At 38.1% G+C, this 20,339-nt stretch overlaps 1 protein-coding gene across 1 annotated transcript; it reads left to right on the top strand.

Moving 5' to 3' along the window:
* The first annotated feature begins 2,641 nt into the window (after positions 1–2,641).
* On the top strand, positions 2,642–20,046 carry LOC113569064 (leukocyte immunoglobulin-like receptor subfamily A member 3). The gene is made up of 10 exons (XM_081695039.1): positions 2,642–2,697; positions 3,335–3,370; positions 4,520–4,588; positions 6,958–7,269; positions 9,434–9,706; positions 10,237–10,509; positions 14,492–14,788; positions 19,060–19,332; positions 19,597–19,875; positions 19,970–20,046. The coding sequence occupies exons 1-10, from the start codon at positions 2,667–2,669 to the stop codon at positions 20,044–20,046; spliced, it is 1,920 nt and encodes a 639-aa protein (XP_081551165.1). The 5' UTR covers positions 2,642–2,666.
* The last annotated feature ends 293 nt before the right edge of the window (positions 20,047–20,339 follow it).

Genomic DNA, 20,339 nt, shown 5'->3' on the forward strand with positions numbered 1-20,339 from the left:
AGGTTTCTGTTTTAATTACCTCAATCCCACTTGCAGCCAACACCAGAAACAGGTGCACATGAAAGTTAAACATGTATCTGACCCCAAATTGTAATAAATCAGTAATTTGGGCAGAGAATGAGCTATTGTATACCACAGTGCAAGTTATGAGAATGTGGATAACCAACTTTATAAACTTCTTTATTGCTAAGACAGCCTGGTATGTCAGATTTAACTTTTAAAATGGACAAATTTAGGATTTAACCTATTGAACACAAGCAGCAGATATTTAGATTCTTTACAGGAAGATTGTGTTAGGAATTTATAAAACTAAAGCTGGTACTTAGTGTATTGTTTAATCTGATAGTATTTAGCATTATGTTATATAATGCTGTATAAGGAGCTGAGCTTCACATTTTTCCAGCTTGCATATGGTAGAATATTGATATTGATACAGTCCAGAATAACAGTTGACCATTTGTAACCCTCATCTCTGACAGGACATGGACATGCATAACCGCTGTAGAGGAACTTCACAGAACAGAGTCTGGACAAAGAATCTGGTTGCATTCCATGCTCCACACAGTACAGTTACAGGGAGACAACAGGCAGCAATAATCAGATACAGGCAGGAATAATCGAATACAGCTCAGTAACTGAGTGCACAACTTTAGTAACTTGGTAAAACTGGTGAAGATGAAGGAGGAGTGAATACTTGTGCATAAATGAGTTTGGGAATGAGGCACAGGTGATGTAAATTAAGGGTTTGAGCTGGGGTAGGGCAGATGAGTAATAGAACAGAAAAGTAGAGCACTGGAGCGAGACTGGATGGGAGGCAAGAGGCATAACAGCTCCTTTTTTGTAGTGGGTGGTGGCACGACCGTTTCTGCAGATGTGTAGGACACAGAAGCAGTTCTTACAGCCATAGTGATGCCTTCAACAGACACCTAAAACGCCTCCAGTTGTGCAGTTGTATTTCTCTGAACACTGATACAGAAAGAACTAGGCTACAAATCACACAGACTTCACAGTAAGGGGTGGGGAGTGACTGGAAACCAGTGGTCAGTAGTTTGTGGGGAGGTTGACCTTGATTTAGCAGTCTGTGGCCTCTGATTGGTCTGTGGAAGCGAGGCAGAGAGAGTGGCAGAACAACCAATGGCTCAGTAATTTTACTTATTTCAACCAGTAATATTTGAGAACATTATAATGTCTTATTTATTAGAAGCATCTCAGCACAGCAAACTCAGTGCACCATGATCTATGTGCACAAGTGAGGTAATCAGTGAAGTCAGTGGTAACTCAGCAGTTAAGGTGCTTGACTTGTAATTGGATGGTTGCTGGTTAAAGCGCTGCCACTGTTGGGCCCCTGAGCAAGGCCCTTAACCCTCAGTTGTACTCAGTCATAATTGTAACTTGCTTTGGATAAAAAGCGTCAGGTAAATGTAGGTTATCAATGACATGAACACAACAGCATTCCACCATCCAATATGAGTATTAATATATTTGTGTTCATAAAAATTTTACAGAAAGTGCCCATGGCCAATTAGTAAAAGCTACACGCACATCAAACTTACATACCACATTCACGTGTTGGACAGAGATGAGGTGTTTTATAAGGGGATGTGGTTTAGGTTCTATTCTAGTCTAGCAGAGATGGAACTGAAACACAACGAAGAGAAGGACTTCTTTAAATGTATCTATTTTTAAACTTCAGATACCTGTATATAAAGTTAAACATTATGGAATAATAGGATACAACCCTGAAATAGTTTTGGTAGTCCAGACTGTCACCTACATACTGGCCAGTCTCAGTTTACCAACATGCTGCTCCTCAGCACCAGCTCAGCAGGTAAAGGACAGAGAACAGAGACACACAGCAGCACTCAGTCCCAGCATGCATCTCCATGGTGACCACCGCAGTAAGGACAGATGGAGCTGGATAGATAAAGTTTATTTCACACCTCATTTGACCAATTCTATGGATAAAAGCAACAAGCAGTTTAGAGTTTAACCCCATGAACACAACATATTCATCCACTGATTTTATACTACGACATTTTTCACTCTGATACGACACTAGAGGTGTCAGTAACAGAACCTTCTCACTTCACATGCAGAGCCAGCAACAGTTCACTCTGTACTTCCTCTGCAACTTACTGTTGCTATTGCTACTCACCACCATATTTGGACATGTAGTTTTAGGATTCTACATTTTAGCACTGATTTCAAAGTAGCATGCATGAAGATGGCCATTACTTGACTTGTATTTAGTATATGCAATTATATTAATGCCTAATTTGCCAGTTCTGTTTTTAATTGACCAGTTGTCTTTGTTACTGTATCAGACTGTAAGGTATTGTAGGTGACTAACTTCATTTAATTAAATGCTATTTCCAAAAATGTATGTCCATAAAATAACTGATGTCACATGCCTTGCATTTAATATGATATATCACTATTTATTTATTTATTGGAGAGGATTTAAGTAGTTGCTGAAGTATCAATTGCATATATTTTTATATATGCTAATGATGTAGTTCTCAAGTGTAACTCAAATTAGTTTTTGTAAAAATGAGAAATGGGTGAATTTTCATCTGCACCTCTCTGTCTAACTGTAAGAAAACAGGAAGTGCTGAGACTTTAACACTCATTATTTCTCATTGTCAGTCAGTCACTAGCAGGACAGTATGGACTTCTGTCCTCTCTCTGCGCTGCTCTGTGAGTGAATTATGCCATTATTATGTTATTAGAGTGAATGCTAATATGTTGTTAATATGTAGTCTGAGGATCCTGAGTAATCAAGTTCTGTGTGGTTAAATGAAGTTTTGTAGCTCAGCTGGATTTTAAGTTATTTTTATGATGAAGTCAGTGTAGAGAGTTTCAGTTTAAGGTACTTTTGACTTTCAAGAAATATAAGGTCCAACTGACTTGCTCTTTTTCTGAATGAAAAGACTTGGATTGTAATGTTACTTATTGATTATATCAGGAGTTGGATTTCTCTGTTGGTATATTTGTACATTTGCATGTTAATGTTTTCAGGACTTTCATTTAATCATTTAATCAATTAGTGACAGGTATTCAGAAATTGACGTTACTTAGTCTGTTCCAGGAAGATGTTTATGTTCATAGAGTGAGTGACAGGATAACAGATAAAACAGTACAAAATGAACAAGTATTGATTTGGATAAGTTTACATGTGGATTTGAGAATAATGTAGCATAGTGTTTGAACCAGCATTAATACAGATTCTGTGAAACTTAGTCAAATTCAGCTCTTCAAGGCACTTGGAGCCTGTGATAGAAGTGAATGTGTGCTATTAATGCATAATGTTGTTTACGCCTCTCCACATTTCTAGTGCTGCTTCTGCTCATCTGCATCGTACAAGCTCAAGGTGATTCATACTCATATCTTCATTTAGTTGAGAGGTGGGCAGTTTTATTCACAAGGGCCAGTGGGTCTGCAAATGTTAAGTCCATTGAAGGTAGTGCACACAGCTAAAATGACCAGTCCCAATATGATTAATCCACTTAATGAAGACTAAAACCAGCTGGTTGAGTGTAATAGCAATGTCTTTGCTCCTTGGTTGGAATGAAAACCTGCAACCACAGCCCTTGGTAGATAAGATTGGCCACCAAAGATATATTGAAATATTGCAGTTACATTCAATGTTGTAGTGGCGCTATGGCAAGCTGACCCACTCAGAGACAGGAAACAGAGTCTTTGCTCTTTATTACACATACCTCACACTTACAGGCAAGTAGCCACAAGCTCCATACTAAAGCAGAAACTGAAAGAAAAGTACAAAAGTAATGCCAGGCACAGACATAGATGAAGAGGGCAGACAGGAACAGAAACTCCTCCAAAACATGTGCAAAATAATAATATGAGCCAGTGTGAGTTTCTGGGTCTGTTTAGCTCATCCATTTAGAATCAGCTGACAAACAGCAGTAACAATAACAAAATGTTAACACACCAGTATATCCATGTGTGCACATCAGCTACAAGACTTGATGTACCCTGAATATCAAGTGTAACAGTCTCTCAGAACAGCCTGAGGTTTAATCTAACAGACACTGAAGCACTGTGGTAGCCAGTCTTCATACTGAAGCACCCTGGTAGCCAGTCTTCATACTGAAGCACCCTGGTAGCCAGTCTTCATACTGAAGCACCCTGGTAGCCAGTCTTCATACTGAAGCACCCTACCTGAACACTCAGCTCCCACTTACTCCTTAACTTGAGTCCTTTTTGGTGCTGAGGGTTGTGAAGCCAAACCCGTCTCCCAGGAGCAGCAGCTCGTTCTGCTGGTCTGTTTCCTACAGCCCTCACAGATCTGTCAGAGCAGCTCTCTCACCACTTCTCTAAGATGTTCTTTCAGCACAGGTAGAAGGAACTTTCACCCAATAATATACAGGTAGAATTAACTCACATCCCATAATATACAGGTGCCAGATGGGAACCACTCAGAACTCTTGCATTTAGAGTTGGGGTCCACCTTCTTCACCAGAGTTCGCACACTTCAGTTTCCTCCTTTTTCTCCTAGTTTCAGATCCGAAACCTCTTGTCAGTAGTGACCAAACAACTGAAACTGAAGTTGCAGACTCAGAAACAGGTAATCATGTACACAGATACACAAAGAGGGTGGACTGAAACAGGGAACAACTTCCAAATATGCTGGTGAATAAGATTCAATAGGAGATCAGTTCTTAAAATTCTCGAGTAATAATAATACAATATTGACATATTTTAAACATGTTCACTAAGTAATTTACATGATGTATATGTGATCTCTCATCCTGCTACATGTAAGGATTCTGGAAGTGACATTCTGAGCTCAATTTTTCTTATTTGTTCTGAATTTAAAATGAGAAGAGTATTTTCAGTGAGCATAAGATTAGCATTTTAACTCTTTGTCTACAAAAGGGAAACTCACAGTATACTCATGAAGGTCTTTGTGTTTTTAAAACCTTCATTCCAAACAGATTTTTTAGAACATTAGGTTTTATTATTATAATTTTTTTAATATTGAAACTTCATAGAATATATACATTTAAAATAAACATAATTTGTGATTATTTTACTGACTGCCTGAAACATAGTAAATAGCTGATCAGAGAGGTTAATACTGAGTAATGAACATGTGATGTAGGGGTAAGTAGTTAGTTAAAGCTGGAGAGTCTTTATTATCATTACTAATGAACTGGAGTAAACAACCTGACACAGCAGCAGTAATAACTCAGTGTGTTGAGAACAAACAAAGGAGTTTGAGAGCAGCTAAGGCAACGTGCTCTAGGAAAAGGATGACTGGAAAAGTGCAGCACCGACGGCACGTACATGTGGGTTTAAATAATGTGGAGAACAAAAGAGGGCAAACGGGGAATAGGTGTTCATGATTATTAATAATTGGGAGGGTGGGAAGGGGGCAGGTGTGGTGGGTGGGGGCAGGGGTGGAGTGGTGGTGTCCCTCCTGCTGTGTACTCAGCGCACCACGACAGAACATTTGTTATTGAATTATTACAGTGGGCCCAACGTCTACACTAAAAATGGAGTCTGGCTGGATAGAAACATTCATAGCATTCAAAACATTGTAAGTAGTGAATGTAAAGGGCAGAGTAATACAGTTCAATGCATACACAGTTATGTATTAACACATATATGTATATAGTAAGCTAATGGTTTGATGTAATAATGTAATGGTAATACTATGTTACTCTGCAGTGTTGATCTCATACTGTGTTATTCTGCACATGTCCTTCCTCTGTGTCATGCTGTAATATTCTGCATCACTGTGGTGTCCTCATGCTTAGTGTGACTGAGCACCAGTCTTCACGCTCGGGGGTCTGTGTGTCAGAAAGTCTAATACCCAGCTGCAGATAGACTTATAAAGACCAAGGCTACTTGGCTCTAGTCTGGAAGGAGCAAAAAGTGTTAAAAGCAGAACTAGAGTCTGTAAATAGCAACTTGGAATGTGCAAATAATGTTGATGTAAGGACAGATAAAGCAAGCATATGCAGGTGAACATTTAATAAACATACTATCAAACAAACCTTCAAGTGTAGTCAGGCAGAGCATGGTTAAACAGGGGCAGGCAGTGGGAAACCAGGCAATGCAAAAGAGAGTCTCACAGTCCAAAAATCAGCAGGGCAAACAGGAGCAACACCGACGGACGATGGCAAGGTGAAAAAACAATGAAAGAATGTACGGGGCACGGAGACAATTCACAAGAGAGACGGCTTACAACACGAGACATCTTAAAAAGACTTTGCAAAGTGAGGATTGTAGAAGTGACGTTTAAAGAGTTCCTGATGAGGATGAGAGTGTATGTGCAGACAGGGGTGTGCCCAGTGGCTAATAGATTGGCCTGACTGATCAGTGGACTCTAGGAGGGACTGTAGCAAATGGTGTGACAATTGCTTTAGTTCAAAGAATGATCTTTTTAATTGCCTAATTCATGTATTTCTATATCAATAATTAGGCATGACTGATCGGCAGACTGATCTGATCTAGAGGGTGTGACAATTGTTTTGGTTCATGTATTTCTACATCAATAATTAGCCAATATACATGCCATATGTATTGTGTTATGACAATAGGTATTAAAGGATCAGTAAGGAATGTACTTATAAAAGAGCACTTTTTCTTTTTATTAGTAGACATGTGTGCCAAGGCAATCCAAGGTAAAATGTCAGGGCAGTTGGTCAGCTAAAAAAATATGCATTAATTCCCACAGCTGAAAATTGAGCCAATTTAGATAGTTTGGAAAACGAGGCAGGTAACTATACAAAAATCATTTATTTTTGTTAAAGTGTAGAATGCATAGCGTGTATCAGAAACATTAACACTGAACAATATTACACAGAGGTGTGTAATTGCTTATGCATGTGTATTGCACACTTAGCAGGATTTGGTTCAGCACTCATGAAACATCAAGTGGGAAACTTTAATATTGAACAATATTTTTTAAATATTGTGCTCTTACAGAACAACCAAAAGCTACACTTTCATTACAACATGACTGGACAGAATTTTTCATAGGAGAGACTGTCACTCTTAAATGTGTCATACCGGAATATGGAAGTAGTGAGTGGACATACAACTGGTATAAGAAAGGAGATGAAGATAATCCAGTTCATTCTGCTGAAGCAAGCGGTGGGAAAAAGGATTCAGACAGTAATCAGTACATAATCAGCCATGTTGAAGAGTCTGATGCAGGTGAATACACCTGTAGAGGAACAGAGACAGGAGCATCCCGCTACTCCCACACCAGTGATGCTGTTACGCTGACTGTATCAGGTGAGTGTGATCATGCATTGACAGAGTGATTAGACACCTACATCCTTACAATGGAGTTACTCAACTTTGCTTTAATCTTCATCTTGTAATTGGCATAAAAAAATTAAAAATCACCAAACAATCCACAAATAAATATTTCTTTATAAATTATTTCCATGAGAGCGATGGCATTAGAGAAGCAGGTGTGATCAATGTTCAGTAAACTCAGCCTCACCTCACCATGCAGTCAGTACCTATGTATTGAGAGTGATTAGAAACACACATCCTTACAATGGAGTGACTCACATAACCTCAGTGTGATCAAACTGAAGTAATATTTTTGCAGTTGTTTGTTTTAATCATTTTATTTTTCATCTTATAATAGGCAAATGAACAAACTTTAGTAATTTGTTTATAATTTATTGAATTGTGAGCAATGACAAAGATAGTACAAATGTGTGTCTCTCTCAGTAAAGGATGAGTGATGTATTTAAAACAAACTCTCTTTCCCTACATAGAAGGGCTCATCCATTCCATTTATCATCACACATCATAAAACCTGCTAGTTTTCCTTTCCTGCTACAGTGTTTGTGGAGTTTTAGGCCAGATTCATCCACCCTCATCAGACATAAATACTTGTTTAGTAATGCTTGGTAATTTATGATGATGCTTTACTACAGAGTTTATTTATCTGCATCCCTTGCTGCTCCACTGGCACTTTTTAGAATAAGTACTGAGATAAGTACAGTACAGAGATGAGTACAGAGGTGCACAGAATGTGAAAAATAAATTGAGCAACAAGCTGGAAATTTGGTATAAATTACTTCAATGACAGCAGTGTGATTAACATGCTCCAGCAATGGGTAGTGTATTACATTTAGCTTTACTGCAAAATGTAGAACATTCTGGTGCTAAAACAGGGAGCCAGAGAGGAATTATAATGAGAGGATGTGGTTGTGGACTGTCTCACTATAATGCACTCTTGACTGTGTAGAAACATGTTAAAAGAGACAGATAATGGCAACATCTAATATGGCATGAAAAGCCCTTTGATGCTGCATTCTGCTCATTCTTGCTTATGCACATATACTGCACACTAAGCATGATTTGGTCCAGCACTCATGAAACATCAAGAGGAAAAACAAGATCAGCCAGCATCAACTTTGGAATACAAATATTTTACACTGGTTACACCACTTTGATCATTTAGGCAATGTGTTGCCTACCAGGCTTCACCACTAAAACTTCTTCAGTAAACACTGAATGTAAATACTGCACTAGGCACAAAGCATCTTAAGATGATAAAGCTTCTGCTTGTGTTTTAAGGGCAGAGTCTGATACATTAATCTAGGGATCTATACTTTCACAACAGAGTTGTTTCTAAAACCTAGTGTGATCAATATGATGTAGCACTAATTTCAGTTGTTTGTTTTCATCATCATTTTATTCTTCTTCTAAAATTAGGCTGTCCAGACACAAAACGCATGAAGCAATCAAGTGTAAATTAATCTCTGTGCTAGAGGTGTTTATCTTTTTATTATAAGCACAGAGGTGTGTACCTGGATATGCACATATATTGTGCACTAAGCAGGAGTTGGTTCAGCATTTATAAAACATCAAGTAGGAAAACAATATCACCCAGCAAGCAGGAACTTTGGAATACAAATATTTTACACTTTTTCAGTAAACACTGAAACTAAATACTGCGTTATACACAAAGCGTCTGACGATAAAGCTTCTACTTGTGCTGTAAATGAAGAAACTGATACATTCATCATTTCTGTAACAGAGCGATCAGGAGGCGGACGCATTCGCTGAGAAGAGTGAGATTTATTAGGGGCAAATCCAAAATCAGAGTAGTTACAATAGTCCAGGTTCAGAGATCCAAAACCGGGAATCTGAGAAAACATAGTAACAGGGAACAATATGAAAACAAAAATGGAAATAGGCTACAACAGAACAACGCAAAGGAAGAGAACAGAATGGAAAACAAAACTGGGAAGTAAACCGAACAAAGACATGAGACTCGGTAACCATGATGACAGGATGCTAGGGAGGGGCCAATCGCGACAATTTCATCTCACTGAACAAAGTGCTCCATTAGACACAAAGTCTATCTTAAGGTGTAAAGGCTTCTACTTGTGTAGTGTGAGACTCTGATACAGTCATCATTTTATATCAACAGTAAGACCCAAACCATCTGTGACGGTGCAGCCTCAGAGCTCTGTCTACACTGGAGACATCGTTACACTGAGCTGTAATATACAGTCGTCTGTAGGATGGAAGTTTCTCTGGTACAAATACAATGGACAACCAGGAACGCTGACCAGTACAGATGAACATTCCAAGACAATAAGTTGGATAGTGTCTTATGTAGGACGATTCAAGTATTATTGCAGAGCACAGAGGGGAAACTACCACACAAATTACAGTGAGGTGGCTGAAATTACAGTATTAGGTAAGTTTTCCCTTTTTGTTTTCCTTATACTTTGGCTTTGAAATTATTTAGAAAAATATATGATGTTACATTTATAATTAAATATTGTTATTAATCATTAGATATACGGTGTACGTTGCAGAAGTATTCATTATGTTGGAAAGTGAGACCATAGGCTAAAAAGAAAGTACAGCCATCTGATCTAGCAGAGGTCACTCACATATTTGATATTAATCAGCAGTACAAATAGTTTAGCGATGATATACATAAGGAGGAGTAGCCAATCCCTAATATTTATTACTTCCATGAAGGTGCTAATTCCTGTATGTAAACACAGTCAGCAGAGCCAAAATACTCACAGACCAGTGGAGCACTCACACTGATTGTATTGGGTGTTGTAGCTGTCTCACATCTACTTGATGCAGTAGAAAAAGCAGCTCTGGTTTTGTGATACCAATAGAGTTATAGTACATAGACATGTGAACAGCTTCATCAAAATATTACTATTTTAAGCAATGTTTTATTAGAAATATATTATTATATTTCCACAGCAAGACCAAAAGCTGTGGCCTCCATAAAGCCTGATCCACAGGTATTTGTGAGGGAGACTGTCACTCTCAGATGTGACATACAGGGAAGCGGCATCTATAGGTGGCAATACAGCTGGAAGAAAGAGGGTTCAGAGAAAACTATCAGTAGTGAACAGGAGTACAATATCAGTGGTGTTAAAGATTATCATGAAGGTGAATTCACCTGTAGAGGAACAGAGGCAGGAGGATCCCGCTACTCCCACAACAGCGATGCTGTTAGACTGACTGTATCAGGTGAGTATGATCATGCACTCAGTACTTATGTATTGACAGAGTGATTAGACTGTCACCGACTGCTCTCAGTCCCACTGGTCACGTGGTACGGACCACCGCGTGATGTGGGAGTTTGTCTCTTTGTTTGTGACCACGCCCATTTTCACACACTTGTACCGGCTTCCGTGTCTAATGTCTGCGTGTATTTAAACTGTTGCAGGAGAGTACAGGATTGTCCATCTTTTATCAAGTTCTTGTTTGATTATGTTCAACTACATTTTTATGTTCACGATAGTATCGAATGTTATGTTTGTAACCTGTTGTCCGTGGTCACCTACCTGGTTTTCTGTGAATGCTGATATGTTTGTCCTTCGTCCAGCCTTACAATGGAGTCACTCTCTTAACTTTTTAAACTTTATTTTAATCATTTTAATATTTACAGAATAATTTGCAAAAAACCCCACCAAACAATTCACAAACCTAAATATTTCTTCATAAATTATTTAAATGAGAGCAATGGCATTAGAGAAGTGAGTGTGATCAATGTTCAGTAAACTCATCTCACCATGCAGTCAGTACATATGTATTGAGAGTGATTAGAAACACACATCCTAACAATGGAGTCACTCTATTAACCTTAATGTGATCAAAGAAAATATTTTATTTACAGTTGTTTTAATCATTTTAATTTTCTTCTTATAATAGGCAAAGTGAGCAAACTTTGTAAACTTTATTTCTTTATAAATGATTTAATTGTGAAGGGCTCATCCATTCCATTTATCATCACACTGTCATAAAACCTGCTAGTTTTCCTTTCCTGCTACAGTGTTTGTGGAGTTTTAGGCCAGATTCATCCACCCTCATCAGACATAAATACTTGTTTAGTATTGCTTGGTAATTTTTTATGATGATTTACTACAGAGTTTATTTATCTGCATCCCTTGCTGCTCCACTGGCACTTTTTAGAATAAGTACAGAGATAAGCACAGTACAGAGATGAGTACAGAGGTGCACAGAATGTGAAACATAAATTGAGCAACAAGCTGGAAATTTGGTATAAATTACTTCAATGACAGCAGTGTGATTAACATGATCCAGCAATGGGCAGTGTAATACATTTAGCTTTACTGCAAAATGTAGAACATTCTGGTGCTAAAACAGAGAGCCTGAGAGGAATTATAATGAGAGCATGTGGTTGTGAACTGGCTCACTATAATACACTCTTGACTGTGTAGAAACATGTTAAAAGAGACAGATAATGGCAAACTCTAATGTGGCATGAAAAGCCCTTTGATGCTGCATTCTGCTCATACTTGCTTATGCACATATTCTGTACACTATGCAGGATTTGGTTCAGCACTCATGAAACATCAAGAGGAAAAACAAGATCACCCAACATCAACTTTAGAATACAAATATTTTACACTTTTTACACAACTTTGATCATCTGAGCTACGTGTTGCCTACCAGGCCTCACCACTTGTTTTCACCTTTTTACAGGGTGACAAAAGTTGGCATTGTTGTGCAAGCTGAGACGTACAGTGTGAAATGCATCTGGGGAAGCAGCTAGTTAAGTGATAAATGTGGCATATGGTTGATGGTGCGCTCAGTAGGTCAGGAATTAACACATTAGAGCAGAATTGGTGTAAATGATAAATAGGGTTCAACAATTTCTATTGATGGTAAGAGAGAAACACAGTAGTGACAAAGTGTTTAACCCATCGACAACAACATATTGCACGATACCTGTCTTTCATTTTGTTTTGATTCTTCCAATCCGACTATTTATTCAGAGGTTCTACTGAAGCTTTCATGTTTCTCAAGTTTTCTAGTCTTAATTTTGTTACCAGCTTTTGTCTGGAATTTTGTCTGATTAATGGTTTCATATAATTTATTTTAATTTGAAATACTGTGTGTTGAATCCATCTTTGTTCATATAGATGTGCCGGTCATTGAGAATCCACTTGTGCCTCAGTGTCTGCTAAATAAGCACTATTTTTAGATGCTTATAAAAGTTGGCAATGTTGTGTAAGTCACATATGTCTGTGTTTTATTTTAACAATCCATGTTTAGCCATATCTGGAACACCAGACATAAAAGAGAGGACAAATTGTTTGCAAAACATGAATGCATAACATAGACTCATAATGACAACTAAAATATTACTAGTTTAGCTACTAACCCACTGAAAAAAAGATAATGGCAGTTTTGGCAATACACATAACACATTTAGGGCCCTTTAACTTATCCAACACATCAGAGTGGCCCACATGGATCTGACAGTGAATCTCAACTGCGTATTAAAAACGAAAGAACACCAGGTGAAATCTTGGCTATGGGAGATGATGCAGACAGTATTCTCTGTATGTCAATGACTGAGTTAGACAAAAAGGAAATACATCAAAACGCAGCTCTGTTTTGGTATGCATAACATCATACAGTATTTGACAGAGCCCAGTTTAATTATCAGTGCCAGGAAGAGGGGAAAGTACAGTGCAATTTATCATAAATGTTCATAAATGATCAAAGAATTGAAATTTTAGCACAATATTGAAGAATTAATCAGGGAAAGAACAGAAGTTGGAAAAAGACACTGACTGAACTTCTTCAGGTAGATGCTGATTTAGCTCTAGCCTTGTCTATACTAAAAATATGTGAAAATGAGACTGTGAAAAATCAACATGCTGTGTTACACTGTAGTGTAGATGCAGGAAAAACCCCTGACATGAAATGAGATGCCATCAGAAGCAAGATGACAATCAGGAATTCATCTCAGTATCAAAAGTATGAGAGATGTGACAAAAAAACTGTGTCAACAAAATCAAACAGAACCTGTACAATAAGACCATGGTAGATGTCTTGTAGGGAAGAAAGTTTCATGGAAAAACTTCCCAGGTAGAGACACTGTGTGCCATAAATGTTGCATAAATGCTGCTCACTCTGTGTCTCAGGGTGAGTGTGAGACATAGTATGAGGACTACCCTTCACTTGGAGAAGTGTCCTCAGCTACTACTGAGTAGTTATGCTGTGTACAGAATCAAGAAATTAACTCTTTTCATCCTCTTTTTGAACCTCTAGAGATCAAATTTAGGGTAGTAGAGCAGGTTGAAGCCTATAAATATAGGAACACAGAAATAGATGAATTTTTGTCCTTCTCCCAACATGATGATTTTGTATATATGAAATATCAACAATGCTTAATTTGTTGATTAAATCCCTTGTTTAATCAGATCAACTTTGCAATATTACATCCTAGTGCACCTTTCTCACTGCCAAGAGTAAAACCAGGTGAGAATAAATAATCAGAAAGGCAAAGTCCACTATCAGAGCTGTACAGATGGTGTGTTGAGAGGAAAGATGCTGCTTCCATAATAAAGGACCCTACACATCCCCTTCACTGCTCCTTTCAGTGACTCCCATTGTGCCGTCACTATAAAGTTTCACAGGCAACAGCAAATTATTTTAAAAGTGAAAAAATAATACTGTTATTTTGAACTTGCAATCAGAGACCAATATCTTCATAATGAATTTGCTCTCTTAAAATTATGGTGATCAAACTGATGTGATAGTACAATGTACAGTTTGCTTTCAATTGGACATTCCTGATACACGATGCATGAAAAGACCAAGTGTAAAAAGTCTCAATTTATTCATGTATCCCTTCCTACTCCACTGACACTTGTCTCTTATTGTAATACATCATTGTTTTTATACATACAGAGATTGGTGGTGCTTATATATTGTGCATAAGCAGGATTTGGTTCAGTATGAATGAAACTTGGAAAAGCTGGTTAAACCCAGCAAGCATTCATTTTGGAATACTTCATACTTGTTATGCAACTTTTACAATTTTACTAATAAATTACACGTCCAACCTTCACCACTGCAGCTTTTTAGTATCTGAATCTAAATGAATTCACTGAATCTAAATGCCACATTAGGCACAAATGCTGCTATTTCCACAAATAATAAAGTTTCCCCTTGTGTTGTAAATGGAGATTCTAATACCTTCATCATTTCATATTAACAGCAAACCCCAAACCAACTGTGAAGGTTAAGCCTCAGACGTCTGTCTACACTGGAGACACTGTTACTCTAAGCTGTGAGTTACAGCAGTCTACTGGATGGACGTTTTTATGGAACATTTACCCTCAGCAGCCAAAATCATGGACCACTGTAAGAAAAAACAATATAATGGATGTGACAGTCTCTGAAGAAGCAACTTCAGAATATGGTTGCGGTGCACGAAGGGGACAATACTACACACATTACAGTGACGTAGTCAAGATCACAGCAGCTGGTAAGTGATGTTTTATATTTTCATCTGCATAGTGATTTATGTATCTGCACTTTTGTCTCTACAAGCCCCTCTGCCACTCTCTTCCTGAAGTCACACACATGCATCAGTGTTGAGATTTCATAAATAAGCAAAGGCAGTATTCTGATATTTGATATTGTACATTGATGGAGATATAAATGTAACTGTTAAATGTAGACCACGTGTACCTAATAATGGGTATATTATTTAACCCCATACACTACACTGTGAGATACAGAATAGCAGTACTATAAGTTAAGGAATAATAAAGCAATCTATGTTCTATGAGATCTATGAGATATTTTCATAGATAAATATAAAACTTTCATAAATTGTCCATCCAAATTGATAATAATTGGGCACCACCCTGATTACCAGGGAAAATGAAATCATTTAAATTAATGTATTAATGATTATTAATTTAGTCTCAACCCATAAAGGTCACCACTTCGATAACATGATGTCTCATCTACCAAAAATTAGAATACCACTCTTTACTCACAAGAGTTATTTCTAAGGGTATATTTATTGGATAAACAGAAATAGGAGAACATGCATATAAATCATTGATTACGATTCTACTAATGACCAGAGGTACTGAGTTCACTAAAATCGTTATATTACAAAATATGTAACAAACACTGTAACGGAAACAAATTAACTCAAAGTAGATTCATGTGGACTGAAGTGGCTAACTGATAAATAAAGAAAAAGAATGGAAAGAAAATCAAATCTGTTTAAGTAACCTGTGAGAGTGATTAACAGGGCAGAGCATGCTTATCAAACAATACCAAACAAGATTCAGTTTGAGAGAGTGTGACAAAGTATAACTGGAAGACTTAGAAGAAATAGACAACTTATTGAAACAACCTGAGAGAGAACTAATTAGGACTGAAGAGGCTGCTTAGCAGATGAAAGGAAGGAGTTAACTGACCAATTTTGATGTATAAACAGTTAGATTAACTATTTATACCAGCTGGTAACATAAAAAGGAAATGTCTGTCCTTATGAGTCATTAGGCTCGACAATGTCAAACCATCTGGATAGCACTGAGAAAGAGAGAGAGAGTCCATTTCCATTATATCATCTGGATGTCCTTTAGAGAGAGTCTGTTTTCTAGTCCATTGACCTTGCATGAGTGATATAGGCCACTGACAATGAAATGACCAGGTTTTCTTGACCCATGGGATTGGAGTTAGGAGCTGGTTCAGTTAGAGTCAGAGGCCTTTTAGGTTAGGCCTTTCAGAAACAGGAGCTTTGGTATCAGTGGTTATGTGACCCATGCTTGCTCTTGATGACTGTTGTAGAGGTTATTGGCTTAGTTTTAAAAAGAAAAGTTTAAGTCTTGATTTCTTCTTTGTTACATGCTCCTGGTTGATGGCAAGACAACAGGTTGTAACAGTCCTATGAGAAGTGTGTGCGTGTGTAAAGTAACCGAGCATGAAACCAACACTAATAACTTCTGTGTTTATATCTATTTACGTTTAGCGATAAAAACAGACATCAATGGCGAGAGCACGTGGTTTAAGGAATGAGAACAAATCTTGAGTGGTCAAGAAGTACAGGTGGACATTGTGGATGGTGCCAAAGAAACGGAAATAATAAAACGGCTTCCCTGCCTACCGTATAACTTTCCTGATTAACAATACTATAAAGTGGCACCCGCCCCTGAGATACCACATCTATACATTGTATTCACCTGTAACCACGTTACCTTACTTGTCCACTCTGACAGATAGGGGAGACCTAACAGTAATCTCATAAATAACACTCAACAACAGTAGAGTTCACAAATTCGCAAGATGTCTTAAGTAACTGATCTCTAGCATGCCCCAGATCAGTGCTGCTCCATTTCAGCAAGGTGGTCCACCTTTAAAGCAGTAGTCCCGCCTCCATCTCTGCACACAAGGCTTTTCACTGGGTTACCAGCAACAAGAAAAGCAACCAATGCTAAACAAAAATGTGCACACCTGGCACAAAACATTCTTGTTAAAGTTCTTTGGTGGTAACTCATAGACTAGGGGTTTAGGGGTTCTGCTTAATTGGTACAAATACGATTTCTAGTAAATACAATTTCAAGTGGTTAACAATTTGTTTACAGTAAACAGGAGGTAAGCAACATAAACGTAAATTGATTGTGAGGAATAAAGCAAATGAATATTGAAGAGAATAATGAAACAAAGGACATTTCTCAAATAATAAAACCAAACATCACAGTTTAACGATAATATTAAGATACCCAAACATTACTGGCTGATTACCATTTGACATCATAGTAGGTTAAAATATCAAGTTATTACTTTGTGAAGCTGTGGGAAAAGAAACTTGTACATCTCTGTGGGATGAGAAAACCTGGCTGCCCTGGTAAGTTTTGAGTCTGATGGAATTTAGGATCATGGTTCCTTGGGTATAAAGATACTGTTACAGGGTTAGTGCCATCCCAATCTGTGGATTTATTACACCTACAAAGTGTTGGAAGAACATTTTCCAGTTTTAATGTTTTGAACATCAATATTGGACTATTTTGGCCGTGTTCCCAACACAGTTTTCTCTAAACTTCTCTAAAAGGATAAAAAAAAGATCTATCTATCTAGATCTATCTATGAGTTCATACTGTATGTTTTTATAGAAAGACAACAAATGCATTATTTGTGTACAGATGCAAATAAGGTAGGTACTATACTAGGTTGCTAGGTAGATAGCTGTTATTGTTAACATAGATATATAACTAGCTAGCTAATATTAATTCTGTATTAATATTAATATTAATACAGAAAGCACCTCAGTTAATTGTGTGAACATTAGCAAAATCCTCCATCATGATTCACAATCATTTAAATAACAAAGCAGTGCTAACTATAGCCAAAAAATAAAGGTGCACTTCATAGTTTAGCGAAATGTAGCGAGGTAGCTAGATTCTAGATTGTAAAGCGCCTTTTGGTATTAGAAAGGCACTATGTTATATGTGTAAATAATTTGAGGATGGTGGGCCTGTGTGCAAAACAATTAGATCTTAGAACAGGTAAAACAAGAGGAAAAACTAAACACCACACCAAGCATGGAATAAGGGAGAACAATGGACGACACGGGAAGAACGACAACCCCGATGACCTGGGGAAAACAAAACTAAAACTTCCCAAACAAAACCAGAAAACAGGGAGGAACTTTAATGGCTAAGGAGAACCCTGGGAGAGAGACAGACTTGAGAGGGAAAACTGGAGAGAGGAGGGGACATGTAATAACAAAGACACCCTCACAGAGCTGAAGAGAGGTGTAGCACAAGGGCTCACAGACCTCAATACCCAAAGGTTACCGGCTAGGAGCTTGGCTCAACACTTTAGCAAAGACCCCACACTGAGTGACTGAGTCACTGAGTTTATATAGGTGTAGCCCAGCCTGATTAGTAGTGTGCCTGACTCGCGGCCTCCCTCTGGTGGCCGGAGGGGGCCTCGGCCTGGTGCCAACCCTTACAATATCAGATTGTATTAACTTGTGTACCTGAAATTCCTATATGCTGTATTTCATTTTATCACACACCCCAAAAACTTTCTCCACCATCTGCCCCTCCCCCCACAAAAATAATTCCTGCAGGTCCCACTGATTCATCACATGTAACACTTACACAGAAATATAGATCCCCAAATCAAGACAAAAAGTGCAATTATACAACATGACAATATATGAAAAAAATACTCAGCAATTACTCCTATTCACCAAATGAAGTATGTGCCATGTGTCTATTGCTCACACTCAATTTTGACTACTAATTTGTTTGGTTTTTTTACAACCTGTGCAGTATGTTTCCACCACGCTTGGTTTAACGGAGTAATAAAATCAGTACATCACTGAATTCCCCAAAAAGTTTTCCTTGTCAGGATTCCACCTTTGTCACATTTGTAAACGGATCTTGATGTGGCCTTAACATTTCCATGTTAACCATTGTGTTTAGATATTAGATGAATAATGTCATTGGCTGAAATTTGAGATGAATAATTTTATTGGAATTCAACACCCGCTCTTGTTTATATTAGTAATGCCTAATGCAATTTGGGGAGGTTATTTACAACATTTATTTGTCATTTTCACAATTTGAGAAAGTCTTCATGTTTATCTACTGTTACATATTATTTCTTTTAGTAACAGTTAAAGGTTTAGAAATAGCCTTCTTTCTGTTTTCCATTATCTGCATATACATGAAAACAACTTCACCAAAAAAAAGCAATTATTCAGTGGTTTTGATGATCTTTCCACAGCGAGACCAAAAGCTGTGGCCTCCATAAAGCCTGATCCACAGGTATTTGAGGGAGAGACTGTCACTCTCAGATGTAACATACAGAGAAGAGGCGTCTCTAAGTGGCAGTACAGCTGGAAGAAAGAGGGTTCACTCAGTCCTGTCAGCAGAGAACAGGTGTACACAATCAGTGGTGCTGAAGAGTCTCATACAGGTAACTACACCTGTAGAGGAACAGAGGCAGGAGGATCCCGCTACTCCTACACCAGTGATGCTGTTACGCTGACTGTATCAGGTGAGTGTGTTCAACTCTTTAGTTATTATTAACTACAACATAATATGACTACAGATGACACTAAATATCTGCAGTCCATCAGTCTGATTTACCTCCACTATCAGCCTCAGGTCACCATGAGATCAGATCTGTATCAGCACTTAGGCTGAGATGTTACATCCTAATAGATTGTGTCACTCTGTTATATAATGACTGTGGTAAAGCGTCTGAAAGCAGCATGTGAACTTAATTTATGAGCTGAACCGTTTGTTTCATTTCCATCAGCAGTGAAACCTAAACCTGAACTCACATCTAGCCCTCAAGGAGCTGCACTGATGGGAAACCCAGTGACTCTGTACTGTAAGCTGGTGCAGTCTGCTGGATGGAGGTTTTACTGGTCCAAACACACACAGAACCCTGAGAATGAGACCAACACTGCAACACGCTCCTACACCATCAGTGCAGTGAAGCTTTCTGATGGAGGCCAGTACTGGTGTAGAGCTGGCAGAGGAAATCCAGTCTACTACACACACTACAGTGATGCGCTCTGGGTAAACATTACTGGTAAGAGAGTTTCTGCGATAGTGATACTGTATACAGCTGAACATATAAACAACATGCAGATAACAGTGGTGGCACAAGGTTGGTTTTGGCTCAGAGGCTGATATCTGCACACTCTTAGTAAACTACATAGACAGTGTGAGAGGCTTTACTAAATTCCAGCTACAGAAATAAGCAGGATTTCCCAGTGACATCATGTACGAGGTAGCACCTGCATGAGTGAGGGAGCAGGACTGCTGCTTTTACACTGGAACAATAGAGTTAAGAAGACAATACAGCTAACATTACACTGTATGAAGACAATTCAGTTAACAATACACTGTATGAAGACAATGCAGTTAACAATACAGGGTTAAGAAAAAGATGCAGAATGAAGGACTGAAAAAAAGCTCAGAGTGAATAGAGAGTGTGAGGAGATGAGAACTGAGCTCAGGTGTGTACTGGGTTTGTTTAGGAGTAAGGCGGTT

The sequence above is a fragment of the Electrophorus electricus genome, chromosome 13 (assembly GCF_041902795.1).
Source record: "Electrophorus electricus isolate QZ-2024a chromosome 13, ASM4190279v1, whole genome shotgun sequence".
NCBI lineage: Eukaryota > Metazoa > Chordata > Actinopteri > Gymnotiformes > Gymnotidae > Electrophorus > Electrophorus electricus.